At 47.5% G+C, this 22,751-nt stretch overlaps 1 protein-coding gene across 13 annotated transcripts in view; it reads right to left on the reverse strand.

Annotated features, from left to right (window-relative positions):
* The window catches only part of Megf11 (multiple EGF like domains 11), a 373,828-nt gene that overhangs the window by 39,510 nt on the left and 311,567 nt on the right, over positions 1-22,751 (reverse strand). For all 13 annotated transcript variants that reach the window (XM_008836329.3, XM_008836328.3, XM_008836330.3 and 10 more), the window contains one exon: positions 19,028-19,202. In XM_008836329.3, the coding sequence (XP_008834551.1) occupies positions 19,028-19,202 (175 nt within the window). The remainder of the gene's footprint in view (positions 1-19,027; positions 19,203-22,751) is intronic.

Here is a 22,751-nt window from a genome sequence, read left to right on the forward strand (position 1 = left end):
TGGCCAATGCAAAGCAAGAGTGGCACTGGATCCGAAGTCTGCTGGCCCTGTTTCAATGGTGGAATGCAAACTGCCCAAATGCAGTGACATTCTGGACTAGCCTGAGGTGCCACTGGGTGTGATGGTACATGCCTGCAAGCCTAGCATTCTGCAGGCAGAAGCAGGAAAATCAATGCAAATTTGAGGTCAGCTTTGTCTCTTTAGCATGCTCTTTAAAAAAAGGGAGGGAGGGAAAATTAAGGGGACATGGAGAAGGAAAGGAAAGGCATCCCTTACCCCAGAGTCTAGTGAAGTCTCTTACCAGTGAGAGTTGAGAATTCTAGCACAATGAACAAAATTTGCTGTGAAGCCCGCCTACTTAGAGACACACATTTTAATTAAGAATGTTAGAGGGGCTGGAAAGATGGCTCAGCAGTTAAGAACACTGGTGGTTCTTGCAGAAGACCCAGGTTGGAATCCCAGCACCCACATGGCAGCTAACAACTGTCGATAACTCCAGTTCCAGGGGATCCGACAGCCTCTTCTGACCTCCTCGGGCATTGCACAACATGGGTGCACTTACCTGCATGCAGGTAATACACACACATAAAATAAAAATAATAAAAATTTTAAAAAAGAATGTTAGAATAGCAATAAGCCACACTTGAGGCCTTTGAGTTTAACCTTATGCTTCCCACTGTAAACATGTACTTTTTAAGAATTTTACAACCAAAATTACAAACTTATTTACTGTTGAAAAAAAAGAGTCTTCACTTTCTTGTGACCTAGGGTAGTATGGATTCCTTCTACCTTATCAGCCTGCAATCAGTCCAGCTCCTTGGAACATTATGGCCTCACTGGCTGAAAAACCAAAACCAACCAAACAAAAACTCTTTGAACAAGGTAACTCCAGACTATTGCTAAGAGACTTAAGGGAGATTTTGCCTAACAAATCCATGCCCATGGGATGGCCCAGCAGGTAAAAGTGCTTGCCATGAAAGCTTGAGTATCTGAGTTCAATATTGGAAGGCCATGTAAAGGTGGAAAGAGAGAACTGACTCCACAAAGTTGTCCTGACCTCCACAAGCATACAACTGCACTCATACACACACAACAATAACAAATAAAAATAAACCACAGAAAACTTTCTAAGTACTCCAATCCCACACTTGGGTGTTTACTGCCCTTCTTTTAGGGGTCTTGAAACTGTCCTGGCAGGAAAGAAGAAAAAGTTTTTAAAATATTTTATTATTTTTATTTAAGTGTATGTGCGTATTGCCTGCATGTAGGTAAATGCACCTGTGTTGTGCAATGCCCTCAGAGGTCAGAAGAGGCTGTCAGATACCCTGGGACTGGAGTTACTGACTGTTGTTAGCTGCCATGTGGGTGCTAGGATTCGAACCTGGGTCTTCTGCATGAACAACCAGTGTTCTTAACCGCTGAGCCATCTCTCCAGCCCCAGGAAAGAAGAAATTTTAAGGAGACCCTCATGCCCCTCCCTTTGACTATCAGAATATTGAGATGATGACCCTCAAGAAATTAGAATTTCCTTAGAAATCTCATGCTGGGAGAAAGAAGGGGCTGAGGCCTGGTATCAGCAAGAGGGGGAGCTTGTCTCCCAGAAAGATTTCACAGTTCTGACAAGTTCTCAGACCAACTTACAGGAGAGTGGGAGAGTCTGGAGCTGAGATGAAGATGATTGGTGGGGGTGTCCCCCACACCTTGACCCAGACTCCTTAGCTACACACACCTCTTGTCCTCTATTTACACCCAAACCTCATGTTAGGACCCCAAGACATTTGTTCCTCTTCCCAACATGGCCACATTGAATAAATCCCTTTTTCTGTATTTCACTATTCCTTGCCTGTTTAATTGGTCTCCTGAGGTGGCAGAGACTCGTTTGTTAGAGCTGCCAGGGCCCACACTCTTAACCTAATGACCCCAGGAACAGGCTCTCCTTTAAGGCTCATACTAAATCTATATTAAATTCTTTTCTTAATAAACTCCGTCTCTACTTCATACTGACTGGCCCTGAAATGCTCTTCTGTGGTAAAATCAAGAATCACAGCTTCACCTGAGTTGGGGGGGGGTGGATCTGAGTGGGGGTGTCTCTGAAAGAACTCAGGCTGCAGTGTAAGGCTGTCTCCCACGGCCCCTGCCAACCTACTCTGTCCTTGTCATTTCCACAGTGTACCCATCACCTAAGGACAGTAGAACATTAGAGGATATGGCCATGTCTGGACCCAGATGCACTGGTGCCCAGGTGTTCTGCTAGTCCATCTCTCCAACCAACATGGCCCCTCCAGGAAGAAAAAACCTCCACCTACAGAGGCAGGTCTCCTGACTCCCACTGGGAGCTCTTCACCAGTCCACTCAGCATCTTTATTCTGCCATGGGAGGAGGCTGTGGATTCTGCCTCTCCTCAAAGTCCCAGTTAATTATAGATGCAGCATGGGCTGTTAACATCATGAACCTGGTCTGAAAGAGCTGCTGGTGGTGTGGAACCCTTGGAGCTACTCCTGATAGACACAGAAATCTCTCCTTGCACAAAGCAGCCTTGCAGACCCAGACCCCAGTGCCTAATGACTTATATGTTCTGTTAAATTTGTTTCAAATGTTGTTTATTGAATTTTTCTCCCTTGCAATATTCTGCTTTGTAGTTTGGCACTGTTTGAGAAAATTACTCAACAGCTGGGCCTCTTATGCTGCTCGTCCCTCCTCCTCGAGATAGGCAAGAGGTTAATGAGTATTTTTTGGCATGGAAGGAGGAGGACAGAAAGGGTTTAACCCTCCCTCATACAAAGGAGGAGGCAATTGTGGAAGTTCGTCTCCCGGTCCCCTTAAACACACTCAATGGGTGGGAGGCTGTGTAACTGGAGTGGAACTGGGTTCTCAACATGCAGACTAAGGGGGTGCAGCATCAGCCTGCCTATCAGACCTCAGCAGAAAGGACCTGGGGACCAGCGACCAGGGAAACTGCCCTGAACCACATGCCACATGCCCTTTTTTTCCTTCAATTTTTCATGTCTGTGAGGTGTGCATGTGTGTATGCATGTTTCTTGCATGTGTGTGGGTGCATATATGTGTGCATGTGCATGTGGAGGGCAGAGGTTGATATCAGGAATCATCCTCTACTTCATACATTGAGGCATGGTCTCTCAATCAAACCCAGAGCTCACCGATATGGCTAGTCTTGCTGCCTGGCATTTACCCACAGGTACCTTTGCTGGAGGAGGAGGTGGGGTATTTCAGCAAGAAAGGCCCTGAACTGGCAGTCAGGGTTCACAGGGTACAGTAAGGCCAAAGCCTTTGGCCTTATCCATCGTCCATTCAGCCTACCATAGTGACTGAGTGATTATAGTGGCTCTGGATCCTGTTGACTATCACAATAGACTGAATGTGACCTACAGCACCTTTTTTTGTTTGTTTTGAGACAGGGTCTTTCTGTAGCCCCTGCTGGCTTCATACTCACTACGTAGACCAAGTTGGTCTCGACCTCACAGAGATTTGCCTGCCTCTGCCTCCCAAGTGCTGGGATTAAAGTTCTGAGCCACCACCTCCAGCCCCTAAAGCCTCTTTTAGTTTGGGCTCCCATGTCCTTTGACTCTCTTGCCACTTCCCCATCCCTGCTCCTGTGATACCTACTGCACTCTCTCAGTAGATGGCAAGCCAATGAGGGTGAGGACTGAAAGGGAAGTACCCAACCCTGCTGGCCTTGCCTCAGCCTAGTGCTTCAGCTGGAGTCTGTGCTCAGTACAGAGACATGGAATTAACTCAAACATTCAAGACATTTTTTTGGTTATTTTTTTGAGACATTGTCGTGTATAGTCCAGGCTGTCCTCTAACTTGTTCTGTAGTTCAAGGTGGCTTTGAGACAAGATCTCAAGACTGTGTAGCACTAGGTGGCCTGAAACTGGCTATGTAGACCAGGCTGGTCTTGAACTCACAGAGATTTACCTACCTCTGTCTTCCAGGACTGGGATTAAAGACTTGCACTACCATGCTCAGCATGGCCTTGAACTTTTGATCCTTGTGCTTCCACCTCCCAAATGCTGGGATTACAACTGTATACCAGCACACCCAGTTTATGTGGTGCTAGGTATAGAACCCAGGGCTTTGTGCATACTAGGCAAGCACTCTACCAACTGAGCTACTGCCCCAGCCAGGGAATATTTTCGAAGTGCTAGTATGTGTCAGACAGTGGACCCATGGTAAGTACAGGGCTTGTCCTGACTATTGGCCTGGGTCGGTTGGGGGCACTAGCTCTGCTTCTTTCCAGATGTTCTGCAGGCAGACTTTAATGGTCCTGGGGCCTCTGTTGCTCAGGTTCCCTTCCCCTTGCTCTTCTTGGAGTTTGAGGCCACCATTGGGGGCTTCTTTTGGTGACCAGTGTCCCATGGGTGCTAGCAGCACTCATACCCAGTATGCTTTCCCTGTTCTCAAAGTCCCCTGCCTAGCATGTCCCTGCTCCTGCCAAGTTCATGGGACCCCAGGGGACCCCATGGACAGCAGCTTGCAAGGTAGGGCCCTTCCTTTGTAATGCTCTAGGAAGAAAATAACTCATGGCCCACAAGGCAGAGAGAACATCCGGACCAAACACCAGTCACAAAGGTTTCTCCAAGCACAACAAACTTCACTGGACCTTATTAGTGTGTCACTGATAAGGTAGTAATTGACAGCAGATGCATGTTGTGTGTGGGGGGGGCAGCACTGCATAAGCTTGAGGAGCAGAGGGATGAGAGAGAAGGAGGCCTCTGTCTCTTCCACCTCCATCCCCGCCTTGCTGCACTGAGTAGGGAATGTCCTGGGCGTGTGGTCTCAGAGTCTCTTTGTCTGGCGCCCCTGGGAGAGGAAGAAGGGATAAAGTAAAAACTGAAAGCTTCCAGAACGTTTACTCTAACGTCTGTTCAAAAGGAATAGGCTGACAGTGACCTGAGGTTGCCCTTACAGTTCTGCAGGGTACTATACAACTCTACAGGAGCTATTCATGTAACTGGAGGCGAATACATCCACTCCATCAGTTTTCTGGCAAATACAGTAGAGTTAAAGAAGTACGTTTTTCTAATTTGTGTATGTTCTTCCTGAAGACTGTCTGATGGAAAATCAACTCCAAAGTTCCCAAACAGACACATTTCAAAGAGAAAATCAACTAACAGTTCCCAAATAGACACATTTCGAAGAGACTTAAGAGGTAGTAAAGGATGTCCAAGGAAGGACATTTGGGGCAGCTTTAGGAAAGCCTAGTTATCCCTTGGCTTTTTTTAAAAAACAGGTCTCTTTGTAGCCCCAGATGGCCTGGAACCCACTATGTAGATGAGGCTGGCCTTGAGCTCACAGAAATGTCCTGTCTCTGCCTCCCTCCTGGGATTAAAGACCATATCTGATCCTTGGCATTTTTAAATGGCAAAAAATATTGCTTCTAAGTGTCTAGGGAAGACCCTAGTAGGCTATTGGGCACTGCGAGGCCTTTCTGGATACTTAGACTGTGTGTATGGACTGAGGAGGAGGCAGAGGAGGCAGGCATGGGAGGGGACTAGCATGAGTGGTGCAAGGCTGGCCACCCCACCCCCTACCCAGATATCTTGCTGGAAGTTTTTTGGAGTGTGTGTCTGTGTCTGTGTCTGTGTGTGTGTGTGTGTGTGTGTGTGTGTGTATTTGCTCTAAGCAACAGAGTCTTTTCATTGATCTAGAGCTGGGCAATGAGACCCCAGGGATCTGCCTGACTCTGCCTCCCCAGGACTGGAATTACAAGTGTGCACCACCACACTTGGCTTTTTACATGGGTTCTAGGGGGATTGAATTTGGGTTCTTGTTCTTTTGTTTTGTTTCTTTGAGAGAAGGTCTCAACTGTGTAGCACTGGCTGACCTGGAACTCACTATGTAGACCTGGCTGGCCTGGAACTCACAGATACCTGCCTGCCTCTGCCTTCCAAGTGGTGGGATCAAAGGAGCACGCCACCATTCCGAGAAGGTCCTCAATCTTTGGAGACCAGCACTTTGCAGACTGAGCCGGAAAGACCAGAGGACCACTTTTCCTCTGCTGTTCCCAAGGGTATTTGCTCAAGTGTGCACATGTGTACAAAAGTAGTATACTGCCCAATAAATGTCACAGGACTAATGCACATGGGCTGTGTTCACTCCATGCCCTAGATAGACATACATTTTTTGAGTGGAGAAGCAGAATGGGATGAGATCTAGGCCTGCTGTCCTAGGGTCCCGGTTCACAAGGTAGATATAGAACACTCCTGTGTGTGGCCTATGGAGTGTGTGTGCTCTACAGGTGACAGGACAGCTGTGAGGTAAGCTGGCGTCTATATGTCATGTGTCTAGGTTGACCTTGCCATAGAACCCCAGGGGTAGTTTCTGGTCTGGGACACAAAGAGGTACAAATCCATGAGGAAATTGGAGTGTAGACTTGAGTACCAAGTCAGAGGAGGCTGGGGAAGTAGAAGACACTGTAGAGTCCAGTGGCTGAGCTGCTTCTCTATTGCATAATGACAACTATGACATCTAACTGCAGAGGGCGATGGGAACATGAGAGATGAAGTCCAGGAACATTCAGTACAGAAGGCCCTTGCGGAAGATGAGCATCATGATGACAGTGGTGCCTTGCTCCCTGATCCCCAACCTGGCAGAAGCAGCCATAGAGGGGGACCAACAACTTGAGCTCCCTGAACCACACCTGATTCCCTGATAGCCTAGTGACTCCTCCCAAATTCATCCTCCTTTGGTCCCTAACCCACAGCCATGGTGAAGGCTTCCTTTGGGATATGCCCACAGCAGAGATGCTTTGCAGAGATGTGGTGAGATTGAGCCAAACTATGAATTCTGCAACCAGGCTGTTGGGCTAGGATCCTGGCTCTGGCACTGTGGGCCCCTGAGCATGTTAGGAACCTGTCTACTTCAGTCTCCCTATCTGCAAATGGGGGTTAAAACAGCATTCCTCTGTGTGAACAACAATGAAGATTAAGTAAGTTAATATATGGAATGTTTTGAGAATAGTCTCCTACAAAGTCAGGGGAGTTTGGGGGAAGATGTGCATTATGAGACTTGGTCTCAAAAGTGCTCCTTCCACTCACACCCTGTAAAGCACTTGCTTTGCTTCCTACCATGTTTCCAGATGGGTCTGTTCATGAGGGTGAGCCAAGGGGGCTCAAAGAGAATTCTGCCTCAGCCACCAGCAGAGGGCAACTCTACTCTGTCCAGCTGAAGACAGGTGAAGAGCAAAGGGCTCAGCATTGATACAGTGCCAATTGCATGCTGGGCCACATTGTCACATCCCCCTACACAGAGAGTGGAGTCAAGGCTAGCACCATGTTGTCACACCCTACTCTAGGCTGCTGTGGCTTACTCTTGGGTGAATTAAGTTCAGGCTCTCACTCTGGCCCAGCCAGCTCAGCTCCTACCTTCTCTTATTGTTTCCCCCACATCATCCAGGCCATTAGGGCCTGAAAGCCAGGGAACTCTCATCAGGCTTGTTTGGGCTGGGCTCAGGAAATTGTATCCCCCTCCTCAGAACATTTTGTTTTTTGAGAAAGCCTCATTCTGTAGCCCAGACTGGCCTTGAACTATGTAATCCAGGCTGAGCTGGAATTTTCCTGTGTTCCTCCTGACTTAGCCTCTTACATGCAAGGATTATAGTATGTCCCCCTAACCAGGCCCATTCCATGATGTTTTCTTGTTAGCCTCGCCTTGTGGTGATTTATCCACAACTTTTTGCTGTACCATCTCTCATTTTCCAGACATAATTGCAGTGTCTGGCAGGAATCCCCTCCCTCCTGGGGTGGTAATTACTCCTGCAAATGAGATTAGGTATGATCAAGACTAGGGAGGAATGGGGGTGTGGGGTGGCTGGGGATGCAGGGTATGACTGGAGATGAGTTCAAAGTCACAGCTGATTCTTCTGTGTGGCACATCGACACTGCAGACTTGGTAAAGTTCAGGTCTGCGGCCTGTACCCCTCCAGCTCACTCTTGGTGCTCCCATTAATCCTTCCCAACTGCTGTCACCTCTGAGCTTCCCACCAGCCTCAGGAGATGATGAGCAGGGTTTGCAACCTTGCTCTGCAGAAGATGAAGTTGAGACCTGGAAGAGTGAAGGGACTTGAGTCATGTCCATCAGCAAGTAGGGGTAGGGGTGGGGCAGAGTCTTGATGCTTTGTATGATGTGGGAGAATGGTAAGAGAAAGTGGGAGCTGAGCTGGCTGGGCCTTGGGATGGAGCTCAAACTGGACTAATCTTATCTTCAGCACTGACTGGAAGGGAATCTAGCTGCGAAATCCTGAGCCCAAGGTCCTAGTGCCGTCACCTACCCATGTCTTCAGTGTCCTGTCATCTTGAACAAGGGGATACAGTGGCATCTGGCCTACTTCCCAGGGAAGATAGAGGTAGAAAACCACCTGGGCTCAGGCTACTACTTGTCCCTGTCCCAGGAAATGGCCTGAGAGGATTTTTAGCCAGTTCTAGAACTCCGCACCAGGAGCCTTTTCTTCAGGCGGCTCTGACCCAAAGTTAAAGCTGGCTTTGAGTTCAAATAATAACAGGTTCTGCTTCTGTGAACCAGGGAAGGTTACACTGCCTCCCTGAGCCTTGGTCTCCTCTTCTGCATTATTGCAGTGCTCACAACCCCCTATCTGGTGGTTGCTGTGAGAAGTGAGAGAACACAGTGCTGGGCCTGCTGTACCCAGTGCTCATAATGTGATGTGTGCTTTACCCATAGCTGTGCACTGTCCAGAGGGGCTCTTCAGCTAATAGCCCCTCCCCTCTCTTCTGGAATCTGAGGGTAGGACACATGCCCTTGATACTGGCCAGCAGGAGGAGCCCTATCTATACAGGAAACTTGAGTGAAAAGAAAACTGGGTACTTGGACCTACCCTAATACCCCAGCCAGACACAGAGCAGCATCAAGGCCACCCTTTCTCCCCCCGTGATGAGGCCATTGATGAAGACCTCAGGAACTCACAAGAAGAGTGTGGTATGAGACAGGAAGAGAAGACTCAGCAGTTTTCCCTAATGAAGCCACAAACCACGGAGTCCCAGAGGGGGAAGCTAGATTCAGTCCCAGTGACATAAAGCCAATTTTCTCTACTTTGCTCTGTGGATTAATTGCCAACATGATTTAACTTCCTGATACATACCACCCCTGTGTCCTCACCACTATCCCTCCTTCCCAGGGGAGCATCAAGGGACAACAAACTCATGACAGGTGGGCAAGAGCATTAGACAGAGTTGTCACCTTCATTTGATCCCAGCTCTGCCATGCTTTTCTATATGACCACAGAAAAGTCATTTTCCCTCTCTGACCTCAGTTTCTTCCCCTGCAGAATGAGAGGGTGCAGTTATGGAAGTGCAGGGCATACTTCTAACTCTACTCTTACAAAGAGTAATCTCCAACCAGCCCCAGTGAGCTCTGTGCTATCTCAGTGCACCACCATCTCTGCAGGCCTTGCATTCTTTTTTAAAAAAATATTTTGTTTATTACTTTTATCTTACGTGTATGACTGTATTGCCTGCATGTGTGTAAGTGCACTCTTGTCGTGCAGTGCCCACAGAGGTCAGAAGAGGGCATCAGATTCTCTGGAACTGGAGTTACAGATGGTTGTTAGCTCCCATGGAGTGCTGGGAATAGAACCTGGTCCTCTACAAGAGTAGTCAGTACTTGTGGCCGCTGAGCCATCTCTTCAGTCTGAGGACTGGCATTCTTAAAAATTTTTATTTATTTTTTCTATGTGTATGAATGTTTTACCTGCACGTATGTAAGTGCACCATAAGTGCACAATGCCCACGGAGGCCAGAAGAGGGCATCAGATCCCCTGGAACTGGAGTTAGGGACTATTAGCCACCATGTGGGTGTTGGGAACCAAACTTGGGTCCTCTGCAAGAGCAGCCAGTGCTCTTAACTGCTCAACCATCTCTCTGTTATTCTTAATCCACTGTATTGAAAAGAATGTGGAGATCCAAGAGGCTGGGCACATGGCTGAAGGCTACACAGATGCTAAGTGACAGATGGGCTTCCAACCCAAGTCTGTCTGACCACAAGTCTATGCCCAAGTTCATGCCTTCTAACTTGAACTCTACATAGTCATACGATACATCTTAGAAAGCATTAATTGGCACCTACTACATGCCAGGTTTTGTTCTGAACACTGCATCTATTTTCTATCATTTAATCCTAAGAATCACATTAGAACATCATACCATTATGTACCCAGTGTTACAAATGATTTCTTATTTATTTGTAGCCTAGCCTGCCTGACCTGGAACTCTCTTTGTAGCTGAGGATGGCATTTAACTTCTAATCCTCCTCTCTCCATCTCTCAAGTGCTAGGATTACAGGTGTATGCCACCATGCCAGGTTTTTAAAATATATATTTTATTTATTTTTTTATTTTATGTGTATGAGTGTATTGCCTGCATTTAGTAAGTGTACCCATGTCATGCAATGCCTGCGGAGGTCAGAAGAGGGGGTTGAATTCCCCTGGAACTGGAGTACGGATGGTTGTTAGCTGCTCTGGAGGGTGGCTGGGAATTGAATCTGGGTCCTCTGTAAGAACAGCCAGTGCTCTTAACTGCTGAGCCATCTCTCGAGCCTGCTATGCCAGGTTTATGTAGTACTAAGGATCAAACACAGGACTTTGTGCAAGGTTGGTAAGCACTCTGCCAACTGAGGTACATGTTCAGCCCCATCTTATAGACAGAAAACTGAATTTTAAAAACAAGATAGCAACAAGATAGCTTAGTGGGCACAGGTGCTTGGTGCACAAATCTGATGACCTGAGTTTTGTCCCTGGAAGCCATAGTGGAAGGAGTGATCTGAATCCTGAAAGTTGTTCTTTGACTTCCACGTATGCACCGTGACATGCATGTGTGCACATAAGCACACACACTAATAATAATAAAGAAAGGAAAAATTGAGCCTTGTGCTCAAGTAACTCTACAAGGACAGGGATCAGCAGTTCTGGGATTTGAAAACTGGTGTGTGTGTGTGTGTGTGTGTGTGTGTGTGTGTGTGTGTGTATTTTGGGGGGGTCATTTAAAAAGCTTTGTACAGCTTGCTTTCTGCTCACACAGCCGTGGCAGCTAGAGGGTGAATTCCTCATGCTTGATGCCACATTAGGAAAATCCTTTATGACAATAATTAGGAAATTAATCAATGGTGGGGGGCAGGATATGAGAAACCGCTTTTCTGCTCTCAGGCTGAGGGATTATGGACCTGGGTCTGATGAGGAATGGAGTCATTAGAACCGGAAATGCATGGACATTCTGTACATGTCACCTGGCTGTCATTTGCAACCTGTACTCTCTCCTGACTCTACCTGCCCTCAATCCTCTGTTCCAGCTCAGGAGCCACCCAGGAGGTTGTACACACTGCCCGCTGAGGGCAGCTGGTAAAGGGATGTCTTTAAAGGATACCAGAAAACCTTGTGTGGAAGAAATTCAATCGCTGCCCCACTGATCTGGCATAACTCTCGCCCCCTCCTGCCTTCCCAGGCCCAAGCAGCTGAGCTTTGCATATGACCTACGGACAGACAGAGCAGAGAAAGCAGAGAAAAATGTGGGAAGGAGAGCGTTCATTTGGGTGATGGAGTGTCCGCTCCCCTTGCTGGCATGCAGGGTTCAATAATGGCAGACAGGGCTTCAAAAAATTGCACCATGAATAGATGAGCCCTTTAAGGTAATAGAAATACTGTCATCCTGGGGAGAAATATGGGTCCCTAGTCCTGCGGGAGGGGACACTGGGCCCTTTTGCCCCACCTGCTGAGCTCTCTGTCCCAATTGCAGCCCAAACTAAAAAAAGGCATCAGCTGATGATTGATCAAACCCCCTTATCTCCTGGCCCTTTCAGGCTCCATGTGGGGAGGAGTCTGCAGGAGGGGACTGGGAAATCAAGTCATTACAGACCAGCTGTGCCCTCACAGCCTGCTCCCTGCAGACACCACAGGGACAACAATTAGTTCTGGACTGCATGTGTGCTCAGGAGGCACCATCAGCAGTGCCCAGGTGGGACCTTAATGAAAGAGAGGTGTGCTGGCCAGCACAGGGGCATTTGGGGCTATGAAATTAGACTTGTCCCCCTCTGTGCCGAGAAGGCCTATTGTCCATCCTGGGGCCATGGCCACCCTGAAGCTTCCAGTTTGGAGGAAGCTGCAGCTAATGGTTTCCTTTCTCTCATCCCATCTCCACCTGCTCCCCAGACAGGCCAGCCTGGGCTACTCAGCCTCTTTAAGTGGGAAATCCTGTAGGCACAGAACAGCCTTTTACAATCTTTTAAACATGACCACCATGGCTGACACTTGTTGGAAGATAACTAATAGGCTTTTTGCATGCACTAATTAGTTTGATGGGCCCACTAATCCTAGAGATTTATAATTGTTTCATTTTCAGATGTAACAAAACAGGAACAGAGAGGTAGTGCCCTGCCTAAGGCCACACAATTATAAACAGCAGAAAATCTGGTGTTTGAAGGCAGGGTGTCTGGCTCCAGGGTCTTTGGGCAACCCCTGCTCTGCACTGTGTATGGTGCACTATGTAAGGTGCACCCTGTGCCATTGCTTCAGAAACCCAGGGGTGGTGCTGAAGGACAGCTACTCCAGCCAGCTCCAGCTACCTCTTTAAACCTCAGATAGGGGTCTGGCAAGATGGCTCAGAGGTAAGGGTGCTTGTAGCTAAGCCGAATGACCTGAGTTTGATCCCCAGAGCCTATATAGTAGAAGGCTGCTTGCAAGTTTTCCCTCAACTTCTGCATGCCCACCATGGCATACACACCCCCACTAAATAAATAAATACATATAATAAAAATAAATAAATAAACCCCAGAAAGGCCCATGAAGGTAAGGGAAGACTAAGTTCCAACATCATTGCCAAGGCTTCTTGGGAAATGGCCTGAATGCCCTTCCTACAGATGTCAGTCTTGAAACTTCTCCATTAAACAGTCCTGCTTCTCCCAAGATTTTCATTAATCACAGAGATTCCACTGAGTGAGCTGTTCATGAAGCAGGCATGGTAGGTGGTGCACAGGAAGTATGGTGCTAGGGAAAGACAGATCCTTGTTCTTGGGGGGAGGGGGAGGCAGACTGAGAAGGAGCCATGGATTGTGAAAGTAGAGGGCATAAGAGTCTTCATGGAAGAGGCCATCTGAAAGGCTGGGCAGGATGTTCATAGGTGCTATGAAGCTTGGGTAGGGGCATCTAGGATGAGGGAAAAGACAGGGTTGGGGCAAAGTTAGTCATGTGTAGTCACATAGCAGAGGAGATGATGTTGGAAAGTGACAAAGAGCAGAGGCATAAGCTTCCTTTGGAGGCAATGGGGGGTCATGGAGAAGTGTAAGGTGACCCTAGTCTGCAGGTGAATGAGTCCTTGTGGCCCCATCATCCACAATTCAGCTATTTCTCTAGCCTGGGTGCTGGGGAAGAAAGACCCTCACCTCTCAGAGACACTATGAGGACAGGGCTGCAAGTGGCCTAGGACTCTGATATGACCACCTCTCCCCCAAGCTAGAATTCTTTCAAGCTGAATGAGTTCCCAGCAAAACACACGGGAGCTGTCCAAGGTTCTGACACAACCATTCCCAATTTGAAGCACTCACAAGGGATGCCTGGTGCCCACAGGGTGGCTTCCTTTGGGCAGAGAATTTTCATTCCCATTTTATAAAGGAGAAACAGAACCTCAAGCATAATGCAGAACCAGAGCTCTGAACTTGGTTTCATGTCTTCCCCCAATGGGAAGCCCTCACACCCTTCACCAATGAATGCTTTGGGTAATTCTTTTGCCGAGGCCAAGCTGACATGGAAAACGCCTACCTCTCTTCCTACCTCCATTCTCATCTCTGTCTCCTCATATGCTGACATTGCCACTTCACAGGACCTCCTGAAGAACTATTCAAGGCCCACAGGTACTGGATTAGGCCTGTCTAGACCAGCAGTTATGTATGCACAAGTAATCCCTGTGCTCATCCTGACACCCTCTTTGGGTGACACGTGTCCTAGGCTTGAGAGAAACAACATCTCCCTGCTACTCTCCTAATTTAGCATCCTGCCAGGTGTCTATTGTGCTTCCAGCACAGATCTGTGGCTTTCTGTAGGAAGCTCCCCACTTTCACCACAAAGTCACCTTGCTACAGAGGAAGGCATTCAGGCTTAAGCAGGACTTGCCATAGGCAGTGGAGGAAGTGGAGAGCTGGGATTTGAACTCTAATCTGTTGTGGTTCTGGAGAGTCCTGTCAATCAAAACTCATTTAGGCACTCAGTGGCTCCCATCACTTCTGACTTTCTAATCCTGGCCAAGTTTCTTTCCATGTTTGAATTTGACTCCTCATTTGTAAATCAAGGAAAGTGGAAGTGGACCTCTGCAGGGTTCTTGTGAGACACAAATGAGATGATACATACAGCCAGGGGCCCAACTGGTGTTCTCCACTAGTGTGAATGGGTGTCTGATGAGCCTTGCCACACCCCCCAAATCCTTGACATCATAAATATCAATGTCTTGGAAGGAAAGAGTAAGGGTCAACATGCTCACCATGCCAAGCAGGGCCTGTTCTTACTCGGTGTTAGCAAGCTTCTGAGCTCCCAGGGGCAGTTCTGTACCCCTTCACCATCAGTGGCTTAGTGCTTAGATCTAGTGCAAGACACCGTCCAGCCTTCAGAATGTCAGCTTTCATAAACCTGCCCTTACAGCTCCCAAAGAGCCCTTGGTGGGGGGTTGGGGAGGGATGTAGCTCAATTGTTTACCTAGCATGATCCCCAGAATCACTTAAATTGTGTGTGGTGATACATGCTTATAATTCCAGTAGTCAGGAAGTTGAGGCAGGAAGATCAGAAGTTTAAGGTCATCCTTGGCTACATAGCAAATTTGAGTCCAGCCTAGGCTACATGAGACCCTGTCTTAAAGTACAACTACAACAAGCTGGGTGTGGTGGTACATGCCTTTGATCCCAAAACCTGGGAGGCAGAGCCAGCTTGGTCTGCATAGGCCAGCTGGGGCTACAGGGACCCTGTCTCAAAACAAAACAAAACAAAATAAACCCAGCCTTTGGTAGGGAGGGAACTAGTGGAATGGGATAGCTAAGGATGTTGTCTCACATCTATTACCATACTGGCTACTCGAACTAACAGTAGGCAAGGCTAATGGACTCCTCCCATCTTACAGACAGGAAAACTGAGGCTCAGCAAAGTGAAGTGGCATGTTTAAGGTTACCGAACCTAGGATGAAGCTCTCCAACACCCAGAAACAGGCTTTTAAAATTAGCCCTTCGCCAGGCGTGGTGGCGCATGCCTTTAATCCCAGCACTTGGGAGGCAGAGGCAGGCGGATCTTTGTGAGTTCGAGGCCAGCCTGGTCTACATAGTGAGTTCCAGGACAGCTGGGGCTACAAGGAGACCCTGTCTCAAAAAAGAAAAAAAAAAAAAGAAAAAAAAAATAAATTAGCCCTTCATGATTTCCCCATATCCTGAAATCTTTCAGGAAACAGGCAAGTATGTAGTCACAAATCAACAAACAGATAAGGTACTGCTAATTATTACTGACTGTGGAATGCTTTGGGGGAGTTTCAGCTGAGTCTGATCTGCTGATTGATGGCCCCATCCCCCACACCACCAAGCTGACTAATTGCAGGAAGTCACATCATTTAGAGGCTGGGTTGAGGGCAGGGGTAATGGCATTCCCCTTGGAGCCTGGTGCTCAGGGAATGAGTCATGCTACTGACAACAATGACTGCTCTGTAATCACCTCCAGCAGCTGCTGCCCAGCACTACACAGGCCCCATGGAAACCTCTCCAGGTATAATGAGGCTGAACAGGGAGCAAATGAATGGGATTCATAGGGTCTCATCAGGACAGCCTGCTCAAAATTTGTCTCTGATTAGAGGGCCAGGTAGGCTGGACTCAATGGTGAGATGATTCTCATGAGCGCCACGCTCCCCAAAGTTCAAGGAAGTCATTTGAATCCTAGGCAGGAGGCAGTGAGCTCAAGGACAAAAAAACAGCTGCTCCTGTCCCAAATTCTCCCAGAACTCCAATTTTCTGTTCTGAGGAGCAGTGATTAGTCAGGCAACAAAGGAGACCAAAGAGGGGGAGTCTCAGCAGATCCACGATGATGTACACCATAGACCATGACAAGTATACACATAAGTACGCCCATGTATCCATGAAGTCTGCATAGTAAACCACCTCAGAAATCAGTGGGTTCAGGGCTGTAGCTCAGTTTGTAGTGTGCTTGTCTAGCATGCATGAAGCCCTGACTTCAGCTCCCAGCATTGCATATCACTAGATGCAGTGATGCATGTCTGTAATTCCAGCACTCAGGAGGTAGAAGCAGGAGAATCAGGACTTCAAGATCATCCTCAGCTATATAATGAATGCAAGTCAACCTGGGCTACATGAAGCCCTGTTTCCTCCACCCCTATCTAGTGATAAAGTAAATAAAATAAAATCATTGGGTTCATTTCCCTCTATGCAGTCACCATTTATCTATGAATGAATGGGGACCTGAGAGGAGACACTTGCCCAAAGACACAGAACTTCCTTAGTAGCCAAGCTAAGGCAGGATGCCTCATGAGCAGCCCCCGCCATCAGCTTCTCCAGCTGAGAATTTGGTGATGGGAGATCTTTAATCCCAACTTTTCACTCCTGCCCAACACCAAACCTAGAGCGTTTCCATTCTTTGGTGAAAGTTTCAGACCCAAATTCACACCAACAGAGGTAAGAGAAGAACCATCTAGGAGGGATAGGCTTCTTTCCCTTTAAAGATGCAGAGTCCACTTCCACCCAGCTTTATCTGTTTTGGGGAGAAGCACAAGGGAGCTGTTATGTCCTGAGCCCCCTGCTTTGCAAACCAGAAGCAATCTGCATTCAAAAGACAGCATGCTACCAGGCAAGCCCTTGCTCCATTATGGTGACAAGGGCTTGGAGATCAGTGGATTTCCACCATGGCAGCCAGCAGGACATACGCAGGCCAAGTTCCCCAGTGCCTCCAAGGCCAATGATTCTACCTTGCAGTTCATGTTGAAAATCTTGCTATTGGGGGATGTAGCTCATTTGGTAGAGTGCTTGCCTACCATGAACAAGGACTTGGCTTTGATCCTGAGCACTGCATAAACCAAGTATGTTGCTCTACACCTGTAATCCCAGCATTTGTGAAGTAAAGGCAGAAGGATCAGAAGTTCAGGTTTATCCCTACTACATAGCAGGCCAGGAAACTGGGATACATATCACCTTATTTTTTTATTATTATTATTTTTTATTTTTATTTTTTTGGTCTTTTGAGACAGGGTCTCCCTGTATCCCCAGCTGACCTGGAACTCACTATGTAGTCCATGCTGGCCTTGAACTCACAGAAATCCTCCTGCTTCTGCCTCCCAAGTGCTGGAATTAAAGGTGTGTGCCACCACGCCTGGCCAGACCCTATTTAAAAAAAAAAAAAAAAAAAGAAGCAGGAAGAGGAGAAGGACAAGGAGGAGGAGAAGAAGAAGGAAGAGGAGGAGGAAGATGAGAAGGATGAGGAGGAAGAGGAAAAGAAAACCCTGCTGCTATTCATCTGCTTCCTGTGCAGTAAGGATCACTGACCAGCAGCATCTACATCCCTGGGAGCTCATCAGATGCACAAAGACTCAGCCCCACCCCAGACCTGCTGGATCTGAACCTGTAATTTACCAAGACTTCCAGCTACAGTAGCTTCATGCACCCCTTCTCTACACCTAAAAGCAACCCCGTATGGTGAGTGTTGGACCTAAGAGAGGAAACAGGACCTAAGAGAGGTTCCATCATAGGTCCAAAGTCACATGGCTAGTGTGTAGGACAGCCAGGATATAATCTAGTCACAGGCTTTCGCTCTACAAACACTTCTCATAGCACAATAGAACATGAGAGCCCTGGAGATGCCTGAATGTGGGGTCCTCAGACCCACTGAGTGTGTTCTGGCTTTGGGCAAGATTCCATCTCCAGTATGGAGGCCTCCCCCACCCCCCAATCAAATCTCATAAAGACCAGCATGATTGATGAGGAAATACAAATAGTAAACAACCACTCGGGGGTTGGGGGGGGTGTTCCTCTCCCTAGTAATCAGAGATGCAAATGAAAACATTTAGGAGACATTCTCTACCTATATAATTAGCAAGGCTGGAAAAAAAGAAGAAAGCAAAAATTGTTCTGAACTAGGTACATGCATATACAACCAGTGACAGAGTAGATTTATATAACCCTTGAGGAAAGGGATATGACAGCATCCATCAAGAGCTGTGAATAGATTGTGCCCACTGACCTGGGAATTCACCCAGAAGAAATAATTCAATGGGGCCTTGGGACAGGGAGCTGTGTGACAAAGACATGCAATTGCAAAGTTGGCTGTGTACATGGGAAGCAGCCTAATATTCAGCAAGAAGGGAATGGCTGGGGAAATCGGGCATCTTTTGGTTCGTCCTCTGTTATGCAGCCATTTGAAATGAGCATTAAGTGGCCCAAGCAGCAACACAGGAACTTGAGTAAAAGACAGTGGACTAGGGCTGGAGCTGAACTCAGTGGTAGAGCCCTTGCCTCAAAGCAGGAGGCTGTAGGTTCGATTCCTAGTATTGCTCCACTTCAAATAGAACTAACTTTGCCAGGTGTGGTGGTATAAGCCTTTAACCCCAGCACATGGGAGGAAAAGGCAGGTGGATCTCATAATGAGTTCCAGGTCAGCCAGGGATACATAGTGAGACTCAACAATAACAAAAAGCAGAACGCAGAACTGCTCATGTAAGCTGGAGTTATGATGCTATGAAAATGTCATATGCATCTGGAGGATGGGGTAGAGCTGAGCTGCAAGAAAGATGGCCAGTGTCTCAGACTAGGGGGCAGGAGCAACGGAGGCATTGACACCTTCTCCCGTTACTTTTACAGCTGTAAGTTCCCTCAGAGAACAGTTTCAGAGGTTCTCAGGTCACACACTATGTCTGAGGGTAACACAAAGACAGTCTATCCTTCATTTCTGGGTATGGGGTCATACTTCAGTTTGCTAAGAAGTATGGGGGGCTGGCCCAATGGGGACCAGAGAAGCCATGAGAGGTTCTTACCAACTTACCATGAAGCCTGGAGCACAAGTGCAGCCACCGGTGATGCTGTGGCAGTCAGCACCATTCTGGCAGGTGCAGGGCAGCTGGCAGCTGTCACCATAGTATCCGGCAGGGCAGGACTCATTGCAGTAGTGGCCAGACCAGCCTGGTTGGCAGGTACAGGCTCCAGTGACGGGATGGCAGCTGAGCCAAGGAGAGAAGTGATCAGAGTTTAGTGCAGTCAGGGTTGTGGTCCTTGTCTTTCCCTCTGCCTTCCCCACGTCTGGTCTGCCCAGGGTAGTGAGACCAAAGGACCTCCATGGATAAGTTAAGTCTGTGCCTTGTTTGTTTATGAGATTATGCCAGGATCTCGCATGGCATCATTAGTCTCCAGAAATGGAGACTCATAGTGGTTTGTAACTTTCCTAAAGATACACAGTAGGGAGGTAGTGAGATCAGGATTAGAACCCAGGCCTTCTGACTCCAAAACAGGGACTTTTGTTGTTGTTTTGTTTTGTATTTTTGAGTCAGGATCTCAGGTAACCTAGGCCAGCTTTGAACTCTATGTAGTTGAGGATGACCTTGAACCTCCAATCCTTCAGTCTCCACCTCTCAAGTGCTGGGATTACAGGTGTATGCCACCATGCTGGGCTTATGTAGTGCTGGGGAACAGGGCTTTGTGCATGCTAGGGAAATACTTCTGCCAACTGAGCTATAGCCCCTCCCCCACAAGCATGCACTCTTTATAAAACTAACTCAGAGACCAAAGCAGAGGGCTGTATCTTTGCTCCCTTGCATTATAGACTATGGGGTCCATAGCTTCACCTACCTCTCACCCAAGGCTGATACCTAAGGTGGGGACAAGTGTGACAAGGTAGCCATGACAACAGGAATTCTTCCTACTGCAGGCTCTCAGTCAACATTGGTAGAGTTAAAACAAGACTCAGGGCAGAGGTTGTCTCCCTTTTGGCAATGTCTGCACCTAAGAGAACTTCTACCTGGGCTTTCTTATGGGCTTTAATCATAGATTTCTAAAAATCTATCCTTTCCATTTCTATTTGTCAAGGCCATGGAAAGGACCATTGACAGGAGGCAGGGGCTGCCTGGTATAACCCTGGAGAGGGAGCAACCTCTGGCTGACAATAGTTTGGTCCAGCAGCCAATATCCAATCCAGATCAGGAGACACAAAATGTGGTGACTGTGTGCCACTTAGAGCACCTGGTTCCTGTGGGGATAACTGGCTTATGGCACCATCTTCCGAGTTTCATATCTAGAGCCCACTTTCTCTGGGATGTTCTCAGCAGCAATGCTAAGATGAGCCGTTCCTGGGAGGTCTGGTCTCCTCTGATGGGTTCCTTAGGCTTCAAGAATCCTCAGCTAGCCACAGTTTCCCAGAACGGGTGTGAGCTAATACTCTTGCCACCCTCCATCCCTCTCTCACATGAGTTAGGCTCAATAGCTGCTCCCAGCTCCCCAGTTCCTTTCCATACCCCCCAAGACCTGTCCTGTAGCAAATCTCTCTTTTGCGCAATGTTGGGGATCCAATCCAGGGCTGTCTGCATGCGAGGCAAGCACTTTCTTTACTACTGAACTAAATGCCTACCTTGAACCTCTCCCACTTGGCATCTGCTTCTGGACCAGCCCAGACTAACACATCAGAAGTGGTACGGAGTGGTAGAGACAAGCTGTTAAGACTCCCGTGTCACCTCCTCCCTGACCTAGAGTCCAGCTCAGGCCCCATCCAAAGAGTCCTTCATGGGGCAGAAAGGACCTGGAGCTATTCTTTGTTCCTCTAAGTTCCACAAGGTGTTTGGTGGTTGGTCTCAGTTCCTGGCTCATATTCACTGCCCAGTTACACATGTGGGAATACACACTGCTTTTACCACGTTTAATTACTTTTAATTATTCTCCGTATACATGTATGGTCACACTTGACCACGGCACGTGTGCAGGCCTGAAAACAACTTATAGGAATTGACTCTCTCTTTCAACCATGTAGACCCTGAAAATCGAACTCGGGTCGTCAGACTTGATGGCAGGTGCCAGGCATCTCACCAGCCCTCAACCCTGAACTTCTGATCCTCCTGCCTCCACCTCCCCAGTGCTAGGATGACAGATGTGCATCACCATGTCTGGCTTCATGCTGTGCTGGGGTTCAAACTCAGAACTTTGTGAACAGTAGGCAAACAATCTACCAACTGAGCTACAACCCCAGCCCTCTGTGTTTAATTATTTCCTGTGTCTGTTGACTTGTTTGTCATCTGTCTGCCCCACTAGGTTGCAGCTCCCTGGGGGAGAGCCCTTGTCTGTTTTGTCACCTCTCAGGGCTCAGCAGGGTTCCTGGCACAGGGGAAGTACTGAATGTGAACAAATTAATGAACAGACTAATTGTGAATAGCCCAGCCAGCTTCTCTTCTGTGGGCCCTGGTGTTCTTATAGAAAATGAGGGGGTGGACAGGAGCAGACAATTCTGGAATAGTAAGTACCAGTAGCTAATAATCACTTCAGAAAATGTTTGGTCTCATTAATCATCCAGTCAAAACAACAATTGGCTATCACCTTCTTGCTATCAAAACACCAATGATCTTTTTAAATGCTGTTAAAGGTTTCCAAACAATCCGAGGTTACATATCAGGAGACCTAAAAATATGCAGATGCCTTGGCCTTGTAATTCCAGTTCTAAGAATCTATCCTAAGGAAATAACCATGGTTGTGGAGGAAGATTTATGCATAGAGAGATCTTCCCCGAAGCATTATTTATAATAGCAGAAAATGGAAGCAATTTGAATAATAATAAATAATATGTGACCAGGCTATTAAAGCACCAGGCACTTTACACACATATTTCTTATCTTCTGTAAGCCTGTGAAGTAGGAATGTGAGCCTCCATTTCACAGGTGGCACCTGGAGGTTCTGGGACTTGCTAAGTGGATGAGTGGTAGATCTGGGATTTGAACCCAGGTCTGGCCATGTTTCTGAGCTTCACATTGCCTCTGACAAGAGGGTGCTAGTTAAATGTGTTATGACCATCCTGAAGAAGGAATTTAAAGAGGTAGGCATTATATCCCCAAATATCTGATATAATGATCAAGTAAATTTGTTAATCACATACAGGATCATGATTTGAAGGTTGGGGATATAACTCAATGCCTACCTAACATGCTTGAGGCATTGGGTCCAAAGATCAGTACCAAAACCATCACCACCACCACCACCAAACAACCACCTCACAACAAGAAGCAAAACATCAAACAAACAAATTCTCAGGCAAAAAACCACTCCACCCCCAAACCAAAGTCATGGTTTAAAGTATGAAAAAATAACATGGGGCTGGCTGGAGAAATGGCAAGAACACTGGTTGTTCTTGCAGAAGACCTGGGTTTGAATCCCAGCACCCACATGGCAGCTAACAACTGTCAGTAACTCCAGTAAGAGCAATGACTGCTCTTGCAGAGGACCCGAGTTCAATTCCCAGTACCCACATGGTAGCTAAGAACTGTCCTTAACTCCACTTACAGGGGAATCTGATGCTCTCTTCTAACCACCACAGCACTGCACGACATGAGTGCACTCACATACACGCAGGCAATACACATAAAATAAAAATAAAGGACTGGAGAGATGGCTCAGGGGTTAAGAACAGCGACTGTTTTGCAGAAAGACCCTGGTTCATATCCCAGCACCCACATAACAGCTAACGATTGTTAATAACTCCAGTCCCAGGGGATCTGACAGCCTCTTCTGATCTCCTC

Source organism: Nannospalax galili, unplaced genomic scaffold (assembly GCF_000622305.1).
Source record: "Nannospalax galili isolate Female #2095 unplaced genomic scaffold, S.galili_v1.0 scaffold54, whole genome shotgun sequence".
NCBI lineage: Eukaryota > Metazoa > Chordata > Mammalia > Rodentia > Spalacidae > Nannospalax > Nannospalax galili.